Genomic DNA, 20,214 nt, shown 5'->3' on the forward strand with positions numbered 1-20,214 from the left:
TGTCACTGCTACAAAAATATTTCAACACAATTTCATTTTTTCTCGCCCTGTCTCTCTCTAACACACACGTGGCTTTGCTTAGAGTAAAACATTAGCGCCTAGATCTCAGAGACTATAAATGCTAGATCAACCAAATTTGGTATCCACACTCCTAACATATCGGACCGAGACGAGTTTGTTTCAAAATTTCGCCACAACCCCTTCCGCCCCCGCAAAGGACGAAAATCTGGGGATATTCACAAATCTAACCAAATTTGGTATCCGCACTCCTGTTAGATCTCACTATAAAACGTATATCTCAAAATTTCGCCCCACCCCTTTCCGCCCACAATATTGCAGATTCGAGAAAACTAAAAACGCAGAATCATAGATAACGACCATGTCTATCAGATTGCTGAATGTGGATCAGATAAGATAATTTTTATAGCCAAAAGGAACAAATTAATTTGCACTGGCTACGCAGCGCCCGACGTCACGCTCAGACTGATTTTCTGTCTCTCTCGCACGCACTCTTTGTCGTGTCGTTTAATATTAGCTGCGTCTGCCGGAGGAGAGCCATACTGACTAAGTATCGGATATAAATGTAGAGTTGCGGTGTACGCAGCAACTAACTTCTCTGAGATTTGTGGATGCCCCAGATTTATTAATTACGATCTGGTTGAGATTTTACACTCTAGAACATATAGTCATTCTCTACGATTTTGCGTTTTTGGTTTTATCGTATCTTTAAAAATGTGGATGCCACAGATTTTCGTCCTTTGTGGGGGCGGAAGTGGGCGGGGCGAAGTTTTGAAATATTTTTGTAGCAGTGACATATCACAGAAGTCTGGATCCAAAACATCGTTGCTCTAGCTCTTATAGTCTTTGAGCACTAGGCGCTGAAGGGGACGGACGGACGGACGGACGGACGGACGGACGGACGGACGGACAGACAGACGGACAGACAGACAGACAGACAGGGCTCAATCGACTCGGCTATTGATGCTGATCAAGAATATATATACTTTATGGGGTCGGAAACGATTCCTTCTGGACGTTACACACATCTAATATACCCCAATACTCATTTTGAGTATCGGGTATAAAAAACAGTCTAATCATATATGATTTATTACAAAAGAGATACAATTTAAAGCAGATTTATCACAACTTGAAAGGATACCGTGAAGACTGAAGATTACCGTGTTGGAATGACTGAGGAACACTGGAAAATCGATAGATTTAAATAACTACGAGGCACTAAGGATAGAACTAAGAGTACGCAAAATACTATCTAAGCAAACTAATTGTAATCTTAACAGACCTGTATACAAGCTAGCCCCCCTAGGAGTGATCTATGCACTTTCCGCTGCGTTTTCTTTTAGTGGTTGCAGGGGCAGGAGCTTGACCGTCTTGTAGCCACGGTCCCGGCGGAACCACAGCCAGTTGTTGCCATTAAAGTAGTCCTCGATGTGCTCTAGGCTGCGACCCTTCGTTTCGGGCTGAAATAGGCACATAAAGATGGTTAACAGGAAGCTGGAAAATCCGAATACCAGGAAAGCCCCTCGCATCTTTAACAACGACTGCAGAGCAGGGAAGCCCTTGGCAAAGATGAACAGGGCCACATTCATTGAGGCAAACACTCCGCCTGCCGTCCGACCACGAATCCTGGCCGGAAACAGTTCTCCAATCATGATGCCCGGCATCACCATCAGCGCTGTGTTGAAGACGATAAAGCCCAGGAGGCAGCCACCAGCCACCAATACATCGTACGACATCTTTGGGTGACCCACCCGAGCATACATGAATCCGCTCAAAGCCAGGCAGAATACGCCCGTGCCGATGCCCGACAGGATCATAATGCGACGCCTCCGCACAAAGATTAGGATCGCACAGAAGATCATGCAGCAGACGACCCGTACTGCAGCCGTCCAGATCGCAGCCTGTTTAGAATCAAAGTCGGCCCCGAACTCCGACACAATATCGATGGCGTAAAATATCACAATGAATGTGACAGAGAACATCTGCCGTAGCGAGAAGACAATCACGATGACCAGGGGCTTAATAGCCACTCGCTGACAGCACAGCCTGAAGATATTCTCGTTGGTCTTGGTGGTGGCCCGCTCCTTGTCCAGGCGCTGCTTCATATCATTCACCTCCTTCTGGGCACTAATCTCGCTGCCCCTCAGGAAGGTTAGGGCTTGCAGGGCTTTCTTCTCGTGCCCGTTGCGCAGCAGCCAGGACGGGGTCTCCGGTATGCAGCAAGAAACTGCAGTACGTTGGCACACCAGGCCACATTCCGCCAGTACATAATGGAACCCAGCGAGTAGACGAGCAGTATGCCGCAGGAATACGCTACAAAGGGTGCTCCAATAAGCAGACTTCTCAGATTGGGTTCCGCTGTCTCGGCTATGTAGACCTGTGTAGAAGACAATAATTCTATTTTCAACACAAAAGGAAAACAAAAATGCCTGTTTGAGATGCCAAGCTTTTTTGGCACCTATGTGTTTCAAAAATGAAAAGAGATTTCGGGTTAAACTTTATAATTCGTATTTAATCTTGGTGGCTTAGCGGAAGCCGATTGCTTGCTATTGCCAGATAAACCTTATGCGAGATCGATATGCAACCAATGCGCAGAGGGTTAGCATAGAACTAAACTATAGACGACGGCGTTAGATCAAAGTGATTGCCGAAGTGGCGGCAGCAGATCAAAGTAGTTGCCGAAGTGGCGGCGGCAGAGAGCCCCTTTAGCGGGAGAGCGCAGCAGCTCTGCAGAACGTCAACGTTTTACAACATAGGCGGCTCTCTCTGCTCATACAATAATAATGTTAAAGTTACGGTTATTCTTCAGCGGCTGGCCCGAACATACTCCCCCCGTTGGGAGCTAGTCTCTCAACAGATTCCTTAAGGGGCAGCAAACGTAGCCGAGTGACGGCCCTCCTGATGTTTCCTGAAGATGTCTTCAGGTCAGCGACGCGACACACTCCGTCCTTGCCCAAAACGACATCGACCACTCTAGCCAGTGGCCAACGTATTGGAGGAAGATTTTCGTCCTTCACCAGAACAAGGTCGTTCTTGCAGATGTTTTGCGCGGGGGTACGCCACTTCGCGCGCTCTTGCAAAAGAGTGAGATACTCTTCGCGCCAACGGCTCCAAAATATTTGTTGTAGTTGGGTGACCCGCTGCCAGCCATCCAGACGATTGTAGTTCAGCTTCGTTAGGTCAGGCTCGAGGATTTGCTCATGGGGGCCGCCTAAACGCAGATGAGCAGGAGTCAAAACATCTAAATCATCAGGATTTTCTGAAAGCGAGAGCAAAGGGCGAGAGTTAACAATTGCAGTGATCTGACGGATCAGAGTGCGCAGCTCGTCGAAGCTAAGCACAGATGGTCCAACTGAGCGGTACAGGTGATATTTTGCGGTCTTCACGGCCGCTTCCCACAACCCGCCAAAATGCGGAGAGCGAGGTGGGATGAAACGCCAGTCGATCGAGTCAGCCAAGCAGGATTCGTGGACCTCCATCATATGCGGTTCGCTCAGACAAAGCTTCTTTAGCTCCAGAAGCTCGTTCTTGGCCCCAACGAAGTTTGTCGCATTGTCCGACCAAATTTGACTTGGCCTTCCTCGAGTGGAAGTAAAACGCTTTAGTGCGCCCAGAAACGATGCGGTGGTCAGATCCTTTACGAGCTCCATGTGTATATCCTTAGAAGTGAAACAGATGAATACGCTAATGTAGCACTTGATCGGAGGCCTCGTGCGGATTTCTGATCGGTAGAAAAAAGGCTCCAGTGACTCCCATGATGTGTTCGACCATGCGCGGCCTAGTCCTGAAGCATCTCACACATCTGCTGACGACCCTTGACACTGCCTTAACACCTCCAATGGGCCAATATTCCAGCCGAATTTTGGATAGCAAGGCGCGAGGTCCGGCATGGAGGTTTCTTTCATGATAATATCTTATCAGCCCAATGGTAATGGAATGTCCCTTTGGCAGAATGAGCAGGTGCTGAGCGTCAAATCCTAGCAATGAGTTGCCAAGACGACCTCCAACTCTAAGTAGTCCAGAATGATCGATGAACGGGTTGAGCGAACTAATAGAACTGGATTTCATGACTTGACCATTGGGCCGAATCTCCTTTATGTCCATCCACAAATTTGCCAGCTGAATGTGTCGAATTAGAAGATGCGTTCCTTGCCGAATATCAGAAACGGTGAGTCCTGGATGCCTAAGGCGATGTATAAATTGTTGCATGTAGGCGAATGTGCGCTGCATGCGAAAGAATGAATTCGCAAATTTGCATCCGGACGTGAGATCGGCATGTGGAGACGTGATTAGCAATCCTCTCTTGCGAAGCTCCAAAGTTGCTATGTTGTTAGATGGAGATACAGGCCACTTATCCTTGGAGCCTAACAAAAAGGATGGGCCGTGAAACCATAGCTCTGACTGGATAAGATGGTTGGGAAGCGAGCCTCTCGAGAGAATATCAGCAGGATTTAAAGATGTGGGAACATAGCGCCATTCCATGGCTGCCGTCAACTCCTGAATTGATGCCACTCGATTTGCCACGAAAACTTGAAATTTAGCTGGCTCGTCCCTAATCCAAGATAATGCTGTTGACGAATCCGACCAGCAATAGAACCGACCTGTAAAGATGCGCAAGTCCTTTACATTCTGCATGATTTTCGCAAGCAAATGGGCTCCACTTAATTCCAGCTTAGGAATCGATATAGTCTTTAGCGGCGCCACTCGCGACTTTGAGCACAAAACGTGGCTCGAAGACTGGGCTTCCCTGGACACGACATACACGCAAGCGCCATATGCTTCTAAGCTGGCATCACAGAATCCGTGAACTTCTGTAGCCACACTAGAACGAAGAACCAAGCGAGGAAATGAGATCCGAGAAATGCTTGCAAACTATTTCTCAAGTCCATCCAAGTTGAATGCAACGCTGAGGGTAGGCTCTCATCCCAATCCAAATTTTCTCTCCAAAGCTGCTGAAGGAAGATTTTGCACCTGACAATGACTGGATTTATCAATCCAAGAGGGTCGTAGAACCGCGCAATCGTAGATAAAACCGACCGCTTTGATGGCTTTGAGTTTGTGTCCAGTGCGGACAAGGCAAAAAGCAGCTGATCCGAAGCAGGGGCCCACGCTAAGCCGAGAGTTTTGGCAATATCGCTTCCATCATTAAACTTTAGGAACTTCTCTATGTCATCTTCAGGGGTTCCCTCAAGTACTTCCTGGTGACTGGAGCACCATTTCCTAAGTCTAAAATTACCACGGGACAGTAAAGCTGATGTTTGGTGCATCTTGTCCATGACCTGTGCGACCGAATTACCGCCCGAAATAAGGTCATCCACGTAAAACTCCTGCCGCAGAGCAGCTGAGCCAAGAGGGTAGGACTCACCTTCGTCGATGGCCAGCTCGTGCATTGCGCGGACCGCTAAAAATGATGCAGCCCTCGTCCCGTATGTGATGGTGTCTAATGTGTAGACTTGAACCTCGGACTCGATGGAATCTCGCCATAGGATGCACTGATACAAATTGTGAGAGTGACTTGATATGTTCGAAAGCGAATCAATATGTTAAACAATGCAGGCTGAATAACAGGGCCTGTCATCATCACATCATTTAGAGAATATCCAGTTGATGTAGCTGCGGATCCATCGAAAATGACACGGAGTTTTGTCGTCGTACTGTCCTCCTTTAGGACACAGTGATGAGGCAAGAAATATTTGCAGAGACTACGGGAATCAGGGTTGACTTGGTGCATATGGTGCAAATCAATGTACTCCCTCATAAAGGCGGAATACCGCTCCTTGAGTGTAGGATTACGCTCCAGTTTTCGCTCCAGACTGATGAACCGTCGATAAGCCTGAGCATAAGATTCTCCTAAACGATCAGTATTGTTATTTAGCGGCAGACGAACTGCATACTCCCCGGATGTCAACCGTAAAAGGTGGCTTACGAAATGTGCTTCACAATCGTCTTCTTCTTTGGTATTCAACCCAGCCTCCACACAATTCTCGACTTCCCAAAACATACGAAGAGTTTTATCCAACCTTGCTTCCGTCTCAGCTATCGAATCTGGACAATTGTGCGTAGCCAAAAGCGCCGAGCTTGATACCTTCTGTCCACCGCCAGATACGACTGGCCGACTGGCCAAGCCGGGTCTTCTGCAAAAGAGGCAGTCCATCGGTGAGTTTGATTTGCCCTACGCAGAGGAGATCATAAAAAACGCTCGCACCAATGAGAAGATCAACCCGTTGAGGATTGAAAAATGCAGGATCAGCGAGCTGAAAGTTAGATGGAATACGCCAATCGGATACATTTACTGTCATACTTGGTTGAGAATCGGTAATCGTGGGGGCGATGAGAGCAGTAAGTGTAGTTGTGTAAGCAGAGGTGCGAGAATGCATACAAATGCTTATGGTGGATCCCTCAGTAGAAACGCTGGTATCACCCAGCCCAGACACAAGTGCAGACGATTGAGTTCTCCTAAGCTGAATCTGCTGGGCGATCCTGGATGTGACGAGATGCAGCTGCGATCCTGAATCTAAGATGGCACGACAAGGAACTAAAACGCCAGACCGATTCTTTACGAGAACCACGGCTGTAGCCAGAAGCACGACATCAGAGTGAAGACCTTGGGCAGCAAGAGAGGTAGACGAAGGTAGAGACGAGCTGCTAGCAGAATTTTGAGCAACGGAAAGAGTGTCCGGTTGAACGGCCAGATCGGGAGGAGTAATACCTGGGCAGCCTTGTGTTGTGGGCTGTATACTATCGAAGTGCAACAAACTATGATGCCTACCGCCGCATACTCGACATTTTCCACTATTGCATGCGCGGGTCCGGTGCCCCGGCTTTAGGCAATTGAAGCATAGGGAAAGCTTCTTCACTTCTTTGTGGCGCAGCAACGGTGATAGATTTCCGAATATATTGCACGAGTATATTCCATGGCCCGCTGAGTGGCAAAAGACGCATACAGACGGGTCGGCGGAAGAGTTGGAAGCTACAAACGTTTTCTTAACCTGCGTATAGGAATGGTTTTTTCCCACCTGATCGCTACTATCGTGTGTCGCTGTAGCATATTCCAACCGCTCCATTTTCTGGCAGCGTTGCTGCAAGAATTCGAAGAATTCCTCTGCGGTAGGTATAGCATCCGACGATGTGTGCTCCTCCCATTTGGTTTGCGTCTTTGAATCCAACTTCTGCAGCAGCATATTGATGACCATGAATCCTGAAATCTCCTCAGCAGTTCCCAATGTCTGCAACGCTCGCATGTGTAAATTGACTGCATCCGAAAACTCCCGAAGCCTTTTAGCAGAAGGCGAGTCTACCCTCTTTAGCCCAAGAATCTTCTTGATGTGTGCCTGGAAAACAAGTCTTTTGTTATTAAAGCGTTTATTAAGTATATCCAGAGCCGCACGATAATTGGCACTGGAGAGCTCTAACGATCGAACCGAATCCAAAGCCGCATCAGCGAGGCAAGAGCGAATGTGCTGGAATTTCTCGATGTCACTGAGATCCGCATCCGCTTCAATCACCGATTTGAACATTGCCATAAAATCCGAGAACTCGACGTATCCACCAGAAAATTAGGCACCTTCAGCTCAGGAAGTCGCTGCTTGTGAGCCATGATGATGGTACTATGTCCGGAATGGCTTGGCAGAGTCGTAGAATGGGCAGCGGCGTGTGACTGGCTTACTTCAACAGCAGCCAGCAACTCAGCTTTCAACGATATGAAAAGAGTATCGAAGATTTCGCGCAGCTCACTCCCAATCTCGTTTTGATCGAGAGCCTCCAACTCATTATGGGCCTTATTAAATTCCTCTCGAATTTCTGCCAACATATCAAGGCGCACCTCGACTTCCGCGGCGGTCAGCTTATCGATTTTATTCCCCGCGAAGGATTCGCCAAGCCTGTGCAATCGATCATATAATGACTGACTTTTACGCTTATACAGACTCAGTCTGGAATCAGCCACCACAATATTTCCGCCCGCGCCTGTATTCGGATCGTTGTCCATGTTAACCGTTGTGCAATTCGACACAACAACGGAAAATGAAATACCGCTTAAGCGACGATGTATAGACGCGAGAGCAAGAATGCAAGACACGAAAAGTCAAGAACCGCGGCTGCAGCTGCGCAGAGAATGAGAGATTCGACGCTTAAAGTACCGGAATTTGTCTATAAATATTCCAGCCGCACTCTCACTGAATTTGCACTTTAAACTGTTTTTCAACGTGCACCCAAATGTATTTGTTGGTAGTTAAACTACCCAACAACAAAATATTGTATAAATAATAAGTGTTTTAACGGAACGCGATTAAGCAATGGTTTTATATCTCGTCGGTGTCACCAATGTTTGAGATGTCAAGCTTTTTTGGCACCTATGTGTTACAAAAATGAAAAGAGATTTCGGGTTAAACTTTATAATTCGTATTTAATCTTGGTGGCTTAGCGGAAGCCGATTGCTTTCTATTGCCAGATAAACCTTATGCGAGATCGATATGCAACCAATGCGCAGAGGGGTTAGCATAGAACTAAACTATAGACGACGGCGTTAGATCAAAGTGATTGCCGAAGTGGCGGCAGCAGATCAAAGTAGTTGCCGAAGTGGCGGCGGCAGAGAGCCCCTTTAGCGGGAGAGCGTAGCAGCTCTGCAGAACGTCAACGTTTTACAACATAGGCGGCTCTCTCTGCTCATACAATAATAATGTTAAAGTTACGGTTATTCTTCAGCGGCTGGCCCGAACAATGCCAATTGTTAAATTGTAGATGTTCGCGAATAATATGCTCGACGGATTTGATTTTAGTGGACTGTATTTATTTTGTTCTTGTCCAGTTCGATGTCTATTTGGTACTGAGAAAATGCCGTCGCAGCGGCGGTAAGAATATGTGTGTATACAAATTTTCGTCTCTTCCATTCTCATCTTGTTCTCCTTTGTCGATGGTTCTTCGCTTAGCGATGGACTTGTTATACGTTCCTCAACATCCCGGCCCCCCCTGAAACAAAGTTTCGGAACGGGGCAATACCGCGATTTTAGTAATTGGTCGGGTTAATTCTCCAGATGCGGTCTTAAGCTTGACAGCTCGAACCAGTTCGTCCTTTCCTGGATAGGCTTCTATAACTCTTGCGATGTGCCATGAAGCCGGTGGGCTGTTTGACTCCTTAACAAGCACAACGTCTCCGATCGAGATATTAGGGTTAGACGTGGTCCACTTTGGACGCTGTTGAAGAGTGGTCAGGTACTCCTGATGCCATTGTTTCCAGAAGCCTTGGTACATGGACTGGGTACTCTGCCAGTACCCCAATCGACCCACAGTAATGTGACCCAAGTCAGCCTCCGGTATAGTGGTGAATGGTCGTCCAATTAAGAAGTGAGCCGGCGATAAATAGTTGACCTCAGTATCCGGTGTGTAGCATAGAGGACGTGAGTTGACCACTGCGCTGACTTGCGCAAGTAGGGTACGCATCTGCTCAAATGTAAGCATTGAGGTTCCGACGACTCGTCGAAGGTGCAGTTTAACAGATCGAACTGCCGATTCCCATTTTCCACCCCAATGAGGTGAGCCAGGCGGAATGAATACCCATTGTATGCCGTCATCCGCCAGGGTATGAGTAACCAGGTCGGTGTGTTGCTGTGACGCCAGTAGGGTTTGCATTTCATCAAGTGAGCGTTTCGCGCCGATGAAATTTGTGCCGTTGTCACTGTAGATTTTGGCACACTTGCCACGTAGAGATATGAAGCGCCGCAGTGCAGCCAGGAACGTTTCAGTGGTGAGATCCGTGGCAAGTTCCAAATGTATTGCCGATGTGACCAGGCAAACGAATAGGCATATATAGCCCTTGCTTATACGTGGTTTGCGAACCTTGCCATCCTTGAGAAGGATTGGCCCAGCATAGTCGCAACCGGTGTTGACAAATGGCAGTGCTTGTGTGATACGAATGCTGGGTAGATCAGCCATTCGTTGCTGTGATGTATGCTGTCTTTGTCGAAAGCATGCCAAACATTCGTGCGTGATTTTGCGTACGAGGTTACGTGCGCCAAATATCCAGAACCTTTGCCGAACAATTACGAAGAGTGCAGAAACACCAGGGTGGAGGTTGACCCGGTGCTCGTGTTCCAAGATCAGTTTCGTGATGCGATGAGTCTTTGGCAGCAAAACTGGATGTTTCGCCTCTTCTAGCAATTGAGAGTGATGCAATCGTCCGCCGACCCTGAGTAGATTGTCTTTGTCAATGATTGGTGACAGTTTCACAAGCTGCGATCGGCTCCGTAATGGCTTCTTGGCAAGTAGCAATTGGTAGTCATATTGAAAGCAGGTTTGCGCGTAACGCAAACACAGAATCCGTGCAGCCCGTATCTCATGAAATGTTAGATATTGGGAGCTCCTGTCCCGAGATGGATGTTTTGTGCGTTGGATGAAGCGAAGGACATAGCCAATAGTGTGCACCAGCTTCCACCAGGAGGAGACTCGGGCTATTAGTTCTTCCAGCGGATTATCCAATTGTGATTCGGCCAATGTAGACAAACAATTGGTTTTGACTTCGTTTTGTATGCCAGTTTCTGAAAGAGTAACGTAAAACTTTGAGTTGTTCAACTTTACCAAGAATTGATCGTTGTCACGTAGCCATGAAGGACCAGTCCACCACAGCCGAAAGTCGATGAGATCGGCAGCCATGAGGCCTCTGGACGCACAGTCAGCTGGGTTTGTTTTGGAGTCCACATGACGCCAAGCATGGCATGGAATGGAATCCAGAATTTCCGAGGTTCGATTCCTAACAAACGTCTTCAGCTGGGCTGGTGCATATGATAACCACGATAATACAATTGTAGAGTCGCACCATGAAAATACAGTTGTATCTTTGTGTCGTAATCCAGCCTTAATTGATCGTACGAGCTGGCTCAGAAGAAGTGCTCCGCAAAGCTCCAGGCGTGGCAAGGATTGCTGCTTGAGTGGAGCCACCCTTGTCTTTGCAGCCACTAAAGATACGGACACAGAGCCGTCGTCGTGTATTACTCTGCTGTAAACTACAGCCGCGTATGCCTTGATAGAAGCATCGGAGAATCCGTGCAACTCGATGTTGTCTGCGTAGTTGACAACCAAACATGGTAGTTGAAACTGCTGCAATGTGTCGAGGTCAGCGCGCCACTTCAGCCAATTGTCCGCCAGTTTTGTTGGAAGTGGATCATCCCAATCCAGATTGAGTAATAATAGTCGCTGAAAAAGAATCTTGAACTGAACCACGACGGGTGCCAAGAGTCCAAGTGGGTCGAATATCCGTGAAACATCGGACAAGACTTGTCTTTTTGTGCAGTTAGGATTTGCAGATAGACCCACATTGTATGTTAGCGTGTCCTTTCCAGGATGCCAGTAGAGTCCCAGAACCTTTACTGGTGACCATTGAGTTGGTTGTGTGTAGGCGTCGGTATCCTCCTCTGCTATGCCTTTGGTATTGGATACCCATTTCCCGAGCTCTAGCTTGGCGCAGGACATTAGTTGTATAAGTTCGTTCCGGTTCCGCAGTAGCTCATCCTCACTGTTTGATCCAGTAAGAACATCGTCAACGTAGAAATCTTCCAGTAGGATTTTTGCAGCATTCGGAAATTCATGATGATGATCCGAAGCCAGTTGTTGCAACACCCGAACCGCTAGGAATGGCGCACATGAAGTTCCGGAGGTGACGGTACATAGTTGAAAGTGCTTGATTGGATCGGTTGGATCTTCCCTCCAAACGATTCTCTGAAAATCTCGATGCTTATTGCAGACCCATATTTGGCGGAACATTTTCACAATATCCGCTGAGAATACGAATTTGTACATTCTGAAGCGCAGGCACACAGCAAACAGATCGCGTTGAATGCTCGGCCCTGTAAAGAGAGTGTCGTTCAAAGTCTTACCATTCGCGTCGCGGAATGACCCGTCGAAAACTACTCGGAGTTTTCGACCCAACACAGGGTGGTGTGGCATGTAGAAATGTTGCCCAGAGGTGATTTCTTCCGTTGGCAGTTGTCGCATGAGCCCCAAAGTCTGATATTCTCGCATGAAATGTATGTATTGTATTCGTAGCTGCTCATTCTGTTGCAAGCGACGTTCAACCATTTTGAAACGCTGTAGAGCTCCTTGTAGAGTATCTCCAAATTCCGGGTGTGTGGTGTGGAATGGAAGCTCCACGATATACTTCCCATTTGCATCGCGAGTGTGTGTGGTGAGAAAGTGTTTCTCAACCTGTTCATCTTCGGGTTCAAGTTTGGTCGTGCAGTCGACGTTCTCCAGCTCCCTAATCTTCTGGAGCGAAGCATCTATATCCAATGTTGTTGTTAGTGAAATTGCGTTGCTTGCTTGGGGTGTCATGAGTGCCGTAATAACCCATCCAAAAATTGATGAAATGGCGATAAGATTGCCCTTGCTGTCATACATCTTCCTTCCTGTAAATGTAGACTGTTGTTCGCTACCCAATAGTATGTCAATTGGTGCGTTTGTGCAGAAGTGTGTGTCAGCCAATTGAAGATCACTAAACACATCGAGTGCCGATGCATCAATGTTTTGCCTTCCCATTGATGAAGTGATTCTGCCAAGTACATGGGCGTTTACAGTCAAATAATCCTCAGAAATTCGGGACTTGATGTGAAGTGTGCTGAATTCCCTTGTGGTGTCGGCTTTTACTGAAGATATTCCCGAAACAAGGATGCGTGATTGTGAACGTGCCAATCCAAGAGCGTGAATGCAACGTTCCGATATATTCGAGAGTTCTGAGCCAGTATCCAATAAGAGGCGACATGTTATGTAGTCCCCATTTGCGTTTTTAACATAAACCATGGCCGTGGGTAATGTGCTTCTGTTCAATCCTTTTGCTTGAGTAGATTGTGCAGTGCCTTGCGCACATACAATCGATGGTGTGCCCTCTGCTTGGGCAATGTGACTTGAAGTCACCGAAGTGTTATAATGCGCGTTTGAATTGCTCTAATTATCCCCTTTTGTTTGCGCAAAGGTCCCGATAATACCCGATGTAGTATCTGGTAAATGGAGTAGTGAATGGTGATGACCTTTGCATTGTTTACATGTGTGTTTTGATTTACACTTGTTGCTCAAATGACCAGGCTTCAAACAGTTATAGCATAGATTTTTATCTTTTACAAAAGAGCGCCTTTGCAAACCTGTCATTTCCAAAAATTGTGGACAGCCATACAGAATGTGTCGTGTCGAATGGCATTTGGTGCAGTTGCTGCCTTCAACTGCCACCATCGAGTGTGTGATTCTTTTTGATTTGTCCCCGTGAGTTACTGTTTTCCCTTCAGACGCAGGCTCCCCTTTGCTTAGTTCCAATTCCTCGCAACGAGCATCCAAGAACTTGAAGAAGTCGTCGAGAGTGGGTGAGTCTTTATTCAAACTGCGTTCAATCCACCTGCGCCTCGTGTCGGCATCAAGTTTTTCCAGTGCTAGATATATAATCCAACAGTCGCGTCCCGTTTGATTTACGGCGTCCAGACCACGTTTGCACCGTCGGACACTTTACGCAAAATCGCCGCATCAATTTTAGTAGTTGTGGGCAACCTCATAAATTGTTCCAAAAACGAGTTTACGATATGCCTCGGCCGATTGTATCTTTCCTTGAGACGCTCCCATGCAGTGTTGTAAGCAGTGTCCGTGATCGCCAAATGTCGTACCAAGTTGGCAGCCTCATCGATGAGTAGTGTTTTCAAATGATGAAACTTCTGTGTGTTCATCAAATGCTGCTTGCTATGAATTGTACTTTCATAGATATCCTGAAATGCTGGCCACTCTGTGTAGCTGCCAGCGAACCGTTTGATTTGAATTTTTGGCAATTCGCTCTGTATTGGTGTGACCGCACCAACTGCAGAATTCGAATTTACCGCGCCTCTAAGCTCGACGCTCTCGCTCTCTCCAGCAGCACGCATAGACATGTTCGTCGTGTTCTGGTTTGCAGCTAACTGTTCAAATAGCTGTTGTTGCTGTTGTAGCAGGCTGAGTACTGCGTCGTTGTTTAGATTAAGCTCTCTGCTGCCAGTTGGTTGTACTAACCCCTTTTTCTCCAAAATCATTGCATGTGCCAATAGATACTTTTCCTCGTAGAGTGCATTGTCTTCCTCTGGATCCGCATACCCATCCACGTGTTCGAGAAGGGCTATGGAATCTCCAAGTTGTGAGAACTCTTTCCAAGCCGATTGGAGCAGTTCCATTCGTGAGGTGACCTGCGCCGTTGTAGTTGGTTCCTCCCGTTCAGCCCAAGCCAATGCGCGTGTGATAATGGCCTTGAGTCTGCCACGGGCTTTTACCAATGCCTTTAATTGTTCCATTGTAAACAATTTTCAATGAACACCAAAGCACACAAAACTGTTCAAGAATCCGTCTCGAAGGACCAAAGAATGTTCGCGAATAATATGCTCGACGGATTTGATTTTAGTGGACTGTATTTATTTTGTTCTTGTCCAGTTCGATGTCTATTTGGTACTGGGAAAATGCCGTCGCAGCGGCGGTAAGAATATGTGTGTATACAAATTTTCGTCTCTTCCATTCTCATCTTGTTCTCCTTTGCCGATGGTTCTTCGCTTAGCGATGGACTTGTTATACGTTCCTCAACAGTAGACGTGACCCAACTAAACCCTGACCCCACACAAGAAGAAAAACTTTTGCTGGTCGAAGACAAACAAAAAATTTGATCAAATTGAGGGTCACAAAAGCATCAGCATAATAATCACTGAATCTAAATCTCAATCGTAATCTTCCGAATGGGGGAACTCTTGGATGGTAATCATAAAATCGTAAATCATGCCAGCAAACCATTAATAAAAACGAAATTCGCTCGGACGACACACACGCGCAACAGTCGACGCGCAAGAGCCATCCATCCCATTCACCATCACCCACCCACCACTCCGATGACAACAAAAGCTTTATTATAGACTAAGGTCAAGAATCCGGACCTACAGCGGTTTTGTGTGCGGAAGGATTTTGCTAATGCAAATGATGCGCGTGCCATTTCAAGTCGAGCATGATGAATGGGAATGATGGCGACAACGTCAGCGCTTATGAGTCCGACTGTCCTTATCATTTTGGCCGCAAGATAGGTCACGGACATATCCATAAGGTACGAGTAAATAAATAAACAGCCGGCTTACATCGCATTATCATAGACACAATGGGGAACCGACCGGAGAATCCGCGCCAATAGACGCTAAGTGAGCAATTGACAGCCAAACTTGGACAACTTGTCAGCAGCTGTCTTCTCGCGCTGTAAGTGTGGGGTGGGGTTCAAGGATGAGCCATTTACGGTTAATGGGTCAGTCGAACATGCTCGACTTGTGTCAGGTATTATCACCGAGAAAAGTGAATGAACTCAAGAGAGCAGTCTGAATGAATCATACATAAATGGATCATTCACCTGTCCTGGTCCGCCCAGAATGCCAGTGGCAAAGCCGCACAGAAAGCGGGCAAAGATCATAATATTAACGCTCTTGGCTGTGGCCAGCGTGCTCCAGCCTAGGAAGATGGGAATCCCCGACACCAGCAGAGTCTTGCGACGTCCCAAATAGTCAGCGAGGGGCCCGAACAGCAGCGAACCAAAGGGCGTGGCCAAACTATGGACGCTCGCTGAGGTTTTGGAGAGACAGGTAGAAATATATTAGATCGTAACCCGAATAGAAAGACAGACTCGAGATAGCCAAAACTTTGCTTGTCTTTGCCGATTAATAGTCAATCTTTTTAATCGCAAATATCTTGTCGAAGCTTGTGCGGCTGATTTTCGACTCAACATACCTATCCATGAGCCTGTGTCGACATCTATTCGTATCTCTGTGGTATTTCCATCACTCAGCTGGAGCAGCAATACCGCTGAGAATCCAATGGGCATGCCACAGCCGGCGGACAGCAACAAGACCGCGCAGGTGGCCAGAACCTGGAGGAAAAAGGAATCCAAGGAAAACTTCAATCAAAAAGGAATCATTCTATCAAGGTCTCAGCTGGTCAGGGCATCAATGCAACAATGTCCCATGCTTGAAACGTCTTGCACAACAATTGGCGTCAATGGAAGTTGCCCCACAGACGCCACACGACTTTTGACGCAGCGGCGCTGCTGTTGCATGAGCATGAGCAGCATTTTTATACCCGATACTCAAAATGAGTATTGGGGTATATTAGATTTGTGGTAAAAGTGGATGTGTGTAACGTCCAGAAGGAATCGTTTCCGACCCCATAAAGTATATATATTCTTGCTCAGCATCAATAGCCGAGTCGATTGAGCCATGTCTGTCTGTCCGTCCCCTTCAGCGCCTAGTGCGCAAAGACTATAAGAGCTATAGCAACGATGTTTTGGATCCAGACTTCTGTGATATGTCACTGCAACAAGAAAATTTCAAAACTTTGCCCCGCCCACTTCCGCCCCCACAAAGGGCGAAAATCTGTGGCATCCACAATTTCGACGATACGAGAAAACAAAAAACGCAGAATCGTAGAAAATGACTATATCTTCAAGAGTGCGAAATCTGAACCAGATCGTATAATTATTATAGCCAGAATCAAGAAAACAATTTCATTCTTTCTCGCTCTGTCTCTCTCTAACACACAGGTTTGATGGTCGGTTTTGCCAATTGCAAAATATGAGTTCAAGGATCTCAGAACCTATAAGAGCCAGAGCAACCAAATTTGGTATCCACACTCCTGTGATATCGGACCTTGACCATTTTGTGTCCAAATTTCGCCGCACCCCCTTCCGCCCCCGCAACGGACGAAAATCTGAGGCATCCACAAATCTCAGAGACTATTGAGGCTAGAGTAACCAAATTTGGTACACACACTCTTTTAAGATGTCACTATAAAACGTATATCTCAGAATTTCGCCCCACCCCCTTCCGCCCCCACAAAGGACGAAAATCTGTTGCATCCACAATATTGCAGATTCGAGAAAACTAAAAACGCAGAATCATAGATAATGACCATATCTATCAGACTGCTGAATCTGGATCAGATCAGATCATTTTTATAGCCAAAAGGAACAAATCAATTTGCAGTGGCTACGCAGCGCCTGACGTCACGCTCAGACTGATTTTCTGTCTCTCTCGCACGCACTCTTTGTCGTATCGTCCGGCGTCTGCCGGAGGAGAGCCATACTGACTAAGTATCGGGTATAAATGTAGAGTTGCGGTCTCCGCAGCAACTCATAACGTTCCCCCTCGTTTTATTTCGATTTCAAAAATTGTCGGAGTTTCTGAATGAAAAATTTTTTGTGGCGGCTTATGTTTCGAGCTGCATTTCTCGCTTGCTGTTGCAATTACCGCTGCTCTTGTTATAATTTTCCAGCTGTTGTTACAACATGCAACAACAGCAAACTAAGCTGATTGCGTGCTACGTCGTCGTCAACACCAACGTCGCTGCTGCGGTTGAGGCCGGCAACTATCGGAAAAGTTGTAAACCGCATAAAAATGAAAGTGAAATTGAAATTGAAATTGAAGAAGACGTTGCAAGAAATGTTTGACTTAAGTTTAGATTTGATTTCAATTTGCTTTTGATTTTTTATTATTCCATTTTCCATTTTGTCTATATTTTGTACATTTTTTAACGTAAGCGTAGCTGAACGGTTTTTACGGAAAATTACACATTTATATTATATTTGTATATTTTTAATTGATTTTAAAGTTGGAAAATTGGCACATTTCCTGTCTTAAACTTGAATAAAAAATATACACTCGCAATATAGATAAATTTAGGCTTTGAACAAAGAATAATTTATCGAATATAACGCGCAGCTTGTTAAGCTTGTTAGCTGATTAAATTATTTAATTTCTTCAGTTTCTATTGAATCGTTTGAACAAGACTACAATAAATACATCTCCCACTAAATAACAGCCTAAGAACCTACGGAAGGGGGGGGGGGGGGGGGAAGAAAAACAAATGCTTTCTGTGCAAGTGCAAAACAAACAAACTTGAGTACATTGACTACCCGGAGCGGAGCAACAGTAGCAGCATTCACTGACTGCTGAATGAATGTTGAATGGCAACAAAAGTAAAAATACGAACCAACTGGTTTTACCAATGCCTTTAATTGTTCCATTGTAAACAATTTTCAATGAACACCAAAGCACACAAAACTGTTCAAGAATCCGTCTCGAAGGACCAAAGAATGTTCGCGAATAATATGCTCGACGGATTTGATTTTAGTGGACTGTATTTATTTTGTTCTTGTCCAGTTCGATGTCTATTTGGTACTGAGAAAATGCCGTCGCAGCGGCGGTAAGAATATGTGTGTATACAAATTTTCGTCTCTTCCATTCTCATCTTGTTCTCCTTTGCCGATGGTTCTTCGCTTAGCGATGGACTTGTTATACGTTCCTCAACAGTAGACGTGACCCAACTAAACCCTGACCCCACACAAGAAGAAAAACTTTTGCTGGTCGAAGACAAACAAACAATTTGATCAAATTGAGGGTCACAAAAGCATCAGCATAATAATCACTGAATCTAAATCTCAATCGTAATCTTCCGAATGGGGGAACTTTTGGATGGTAATCATAAAATCGTAAATCATGCCAGCAAACCATTAATAAAAACGAAATTCGCTCGGACTACACACACGCGCAACAGTCGACGCGCAAGAGCCATCCATCCCATTCACCATCGCCCACCCACCACTCCGATGACAACAAAAGCATTATTATAGACTAAGGTCAAGAATCCGGACCTACAGCGGTTTTGTGTGCGGAAAGATTTTGCTAATGCAAATGATGCGCGTGCCATTTCAAGTCGAGCATGATGAATGGGAATGATGGCGACAACGTCAGCGCTTATGAGTCCGACTATCCTTATCATTTTGGCCGCAAGATAAGTCACGGACATATCCATAAGGTACGAGTAAATAAATAAACAGCCGGCTTACATCGCATTATCATAGACACAATGGGGAACCGACCGGAGAATCCGCGCCAATAGACGCTAAGTGAGCAATTGACAGCCAAACTTGGACAACTTGTCAGCAGGTGTCTTCTCGCGCTGTAAGTGTGGGGTGGGGTTCAAGGATGAGCCATTTGCGGTTAATGGGTCAGTCGAACATGCTCGACTTGTGTCAGGTATTGTCACCGGGAAAAGTGAATGAACTCAAGAGAGCAGTCTGAATGAATCATACATAAATGGATCATTCACCTGTCCTGGTCCGCCCAGAATGCCAGTGGCAAAGCCGCACAGAAAGCGGGCAAAGATCATAATATTAACGCTCTTGGCTGTGGCCAGCGTGCTCCAGCCTAGGAAGATGGGAATCACCGACACCAGCAGAGTCTTGCGACGTCCCAAATAGTCAGCGAGGGGCCCGAACAGCAGCGAACCAAAGGGCGTGGCCAAACTATGGACGCTCGCTGAGGTTTTGGAGAGACAGGTAGAAATATATTAGATCGTAACCCGAATAGAAAGACAGACTCGAGATAGCCAAAACTTTGCTTGTCTTTGCCGATTAATAGTCAATCTTTTTAATCGCAAATATCTTGTCGAAGCTTGTGCGGCTGATTTTCGACTCAACATACCTATCCATGAGCCTGTGTCGACATCTATTGGTATCTCTGTGGTATTTCCATCACTCAGCTGGAGCAGCAATACCGCTGAGAATCCAATGGGCATGCCACAGCCGGCGGACAGCAACAAGACCGCGCAGGTGGCCAGAACCTGGAGGAAAAAGGAATCCAAGGAAAACTTCAATCAAAAAGGAATCATTCTATCAAGGTCTCAGCTGGTCAGGGCATCAATGCAACAATGTCCCATGCTTGAAACGTCTTGCACAACAATTGGCGTCAATGGAAGTTGCCCCACAGACGCCACACGACTTTTGACGCAGCGGCGCTGCTGTTGCATGAGCATGAGCAGCATTTTTATACCCGATACTCAAAATGAGTATTGGGGTATATTAGATTTGTGGTAAAAGTGGATGTGTGTAACGTCCAGAAGGAATCGTTTCCGACCCCATAAAGTATATATATTCTTGATCAGCATCAATAGCCGAGTCGATTGAGCCATGTCTGTCTGTCCGTCTGTCCGTCCGTCTGTCCGTCCCCTTCAGCGCCTAGTGCGCAAAGACTATCAGAGCTATAGCAACGATGTTTTGGATCCAGACTTCTGTGATATGTCACTGCAACAAGAAAATTTCAAAACTTTGCCCCGCCCACTTCCGCCCCACAAAGGGCGAAAATCTGTGGCATCCACAATTTCGACGATACGAGAAAACAAAAA

The 20,214-nt window shown here is 46.3% G+C and overlaps 1 protein-coding gene across 1 annotated transcript; it reads right to left on the reverse strand.

The window, feature by feature from the left end:
• Window positions 1-1,092: 1,092 nt before the first annotated feature.
• Window positions 1,093-19,602, reverse strand: LOC117189667 (facilitated trehalose transporter Tret1-2 homolog). The gene is made up of 3 exons (XM_033394772.1): window positions 19,515-19,602; window positions 15,766-15,904; window positions 1,093-2,398 (listed from the first exon to the last, which is right to left on the reverse strand). Exons 2-3 carry the CDS (start codon window positions 15,857-15,859, stop codon window positions 1,335-1,337), a joined length of 1,158 nt encoding a protein of 385 aa, XP_033250663.1. The 5' UTR covers window positions 15,860-15,904; window positions 19,515-19,602; the 3' UTR covers window positions 1,093-1,334.
• Between the last annotated feature and the right edge of the window lie 612 nt (window positions 19,603-20,214).

This window comes from Drosophila miranda, assembly GCF_003369915.1.
Source record: "Drosophila miranda strain MSH22 chromosome Y unlocalized genomic scaffold, D.miranda_PacBio2.1 Contig_Y1_pilon, whole genome shotgun sequence".
NCBI classification, from domain to species: domain Eukaryota; kingdom Metazoa; phylum Arthropoda; class Insecta; order Diptera; family Drosophilidae; genus Drosophila; species Drosophila miranda.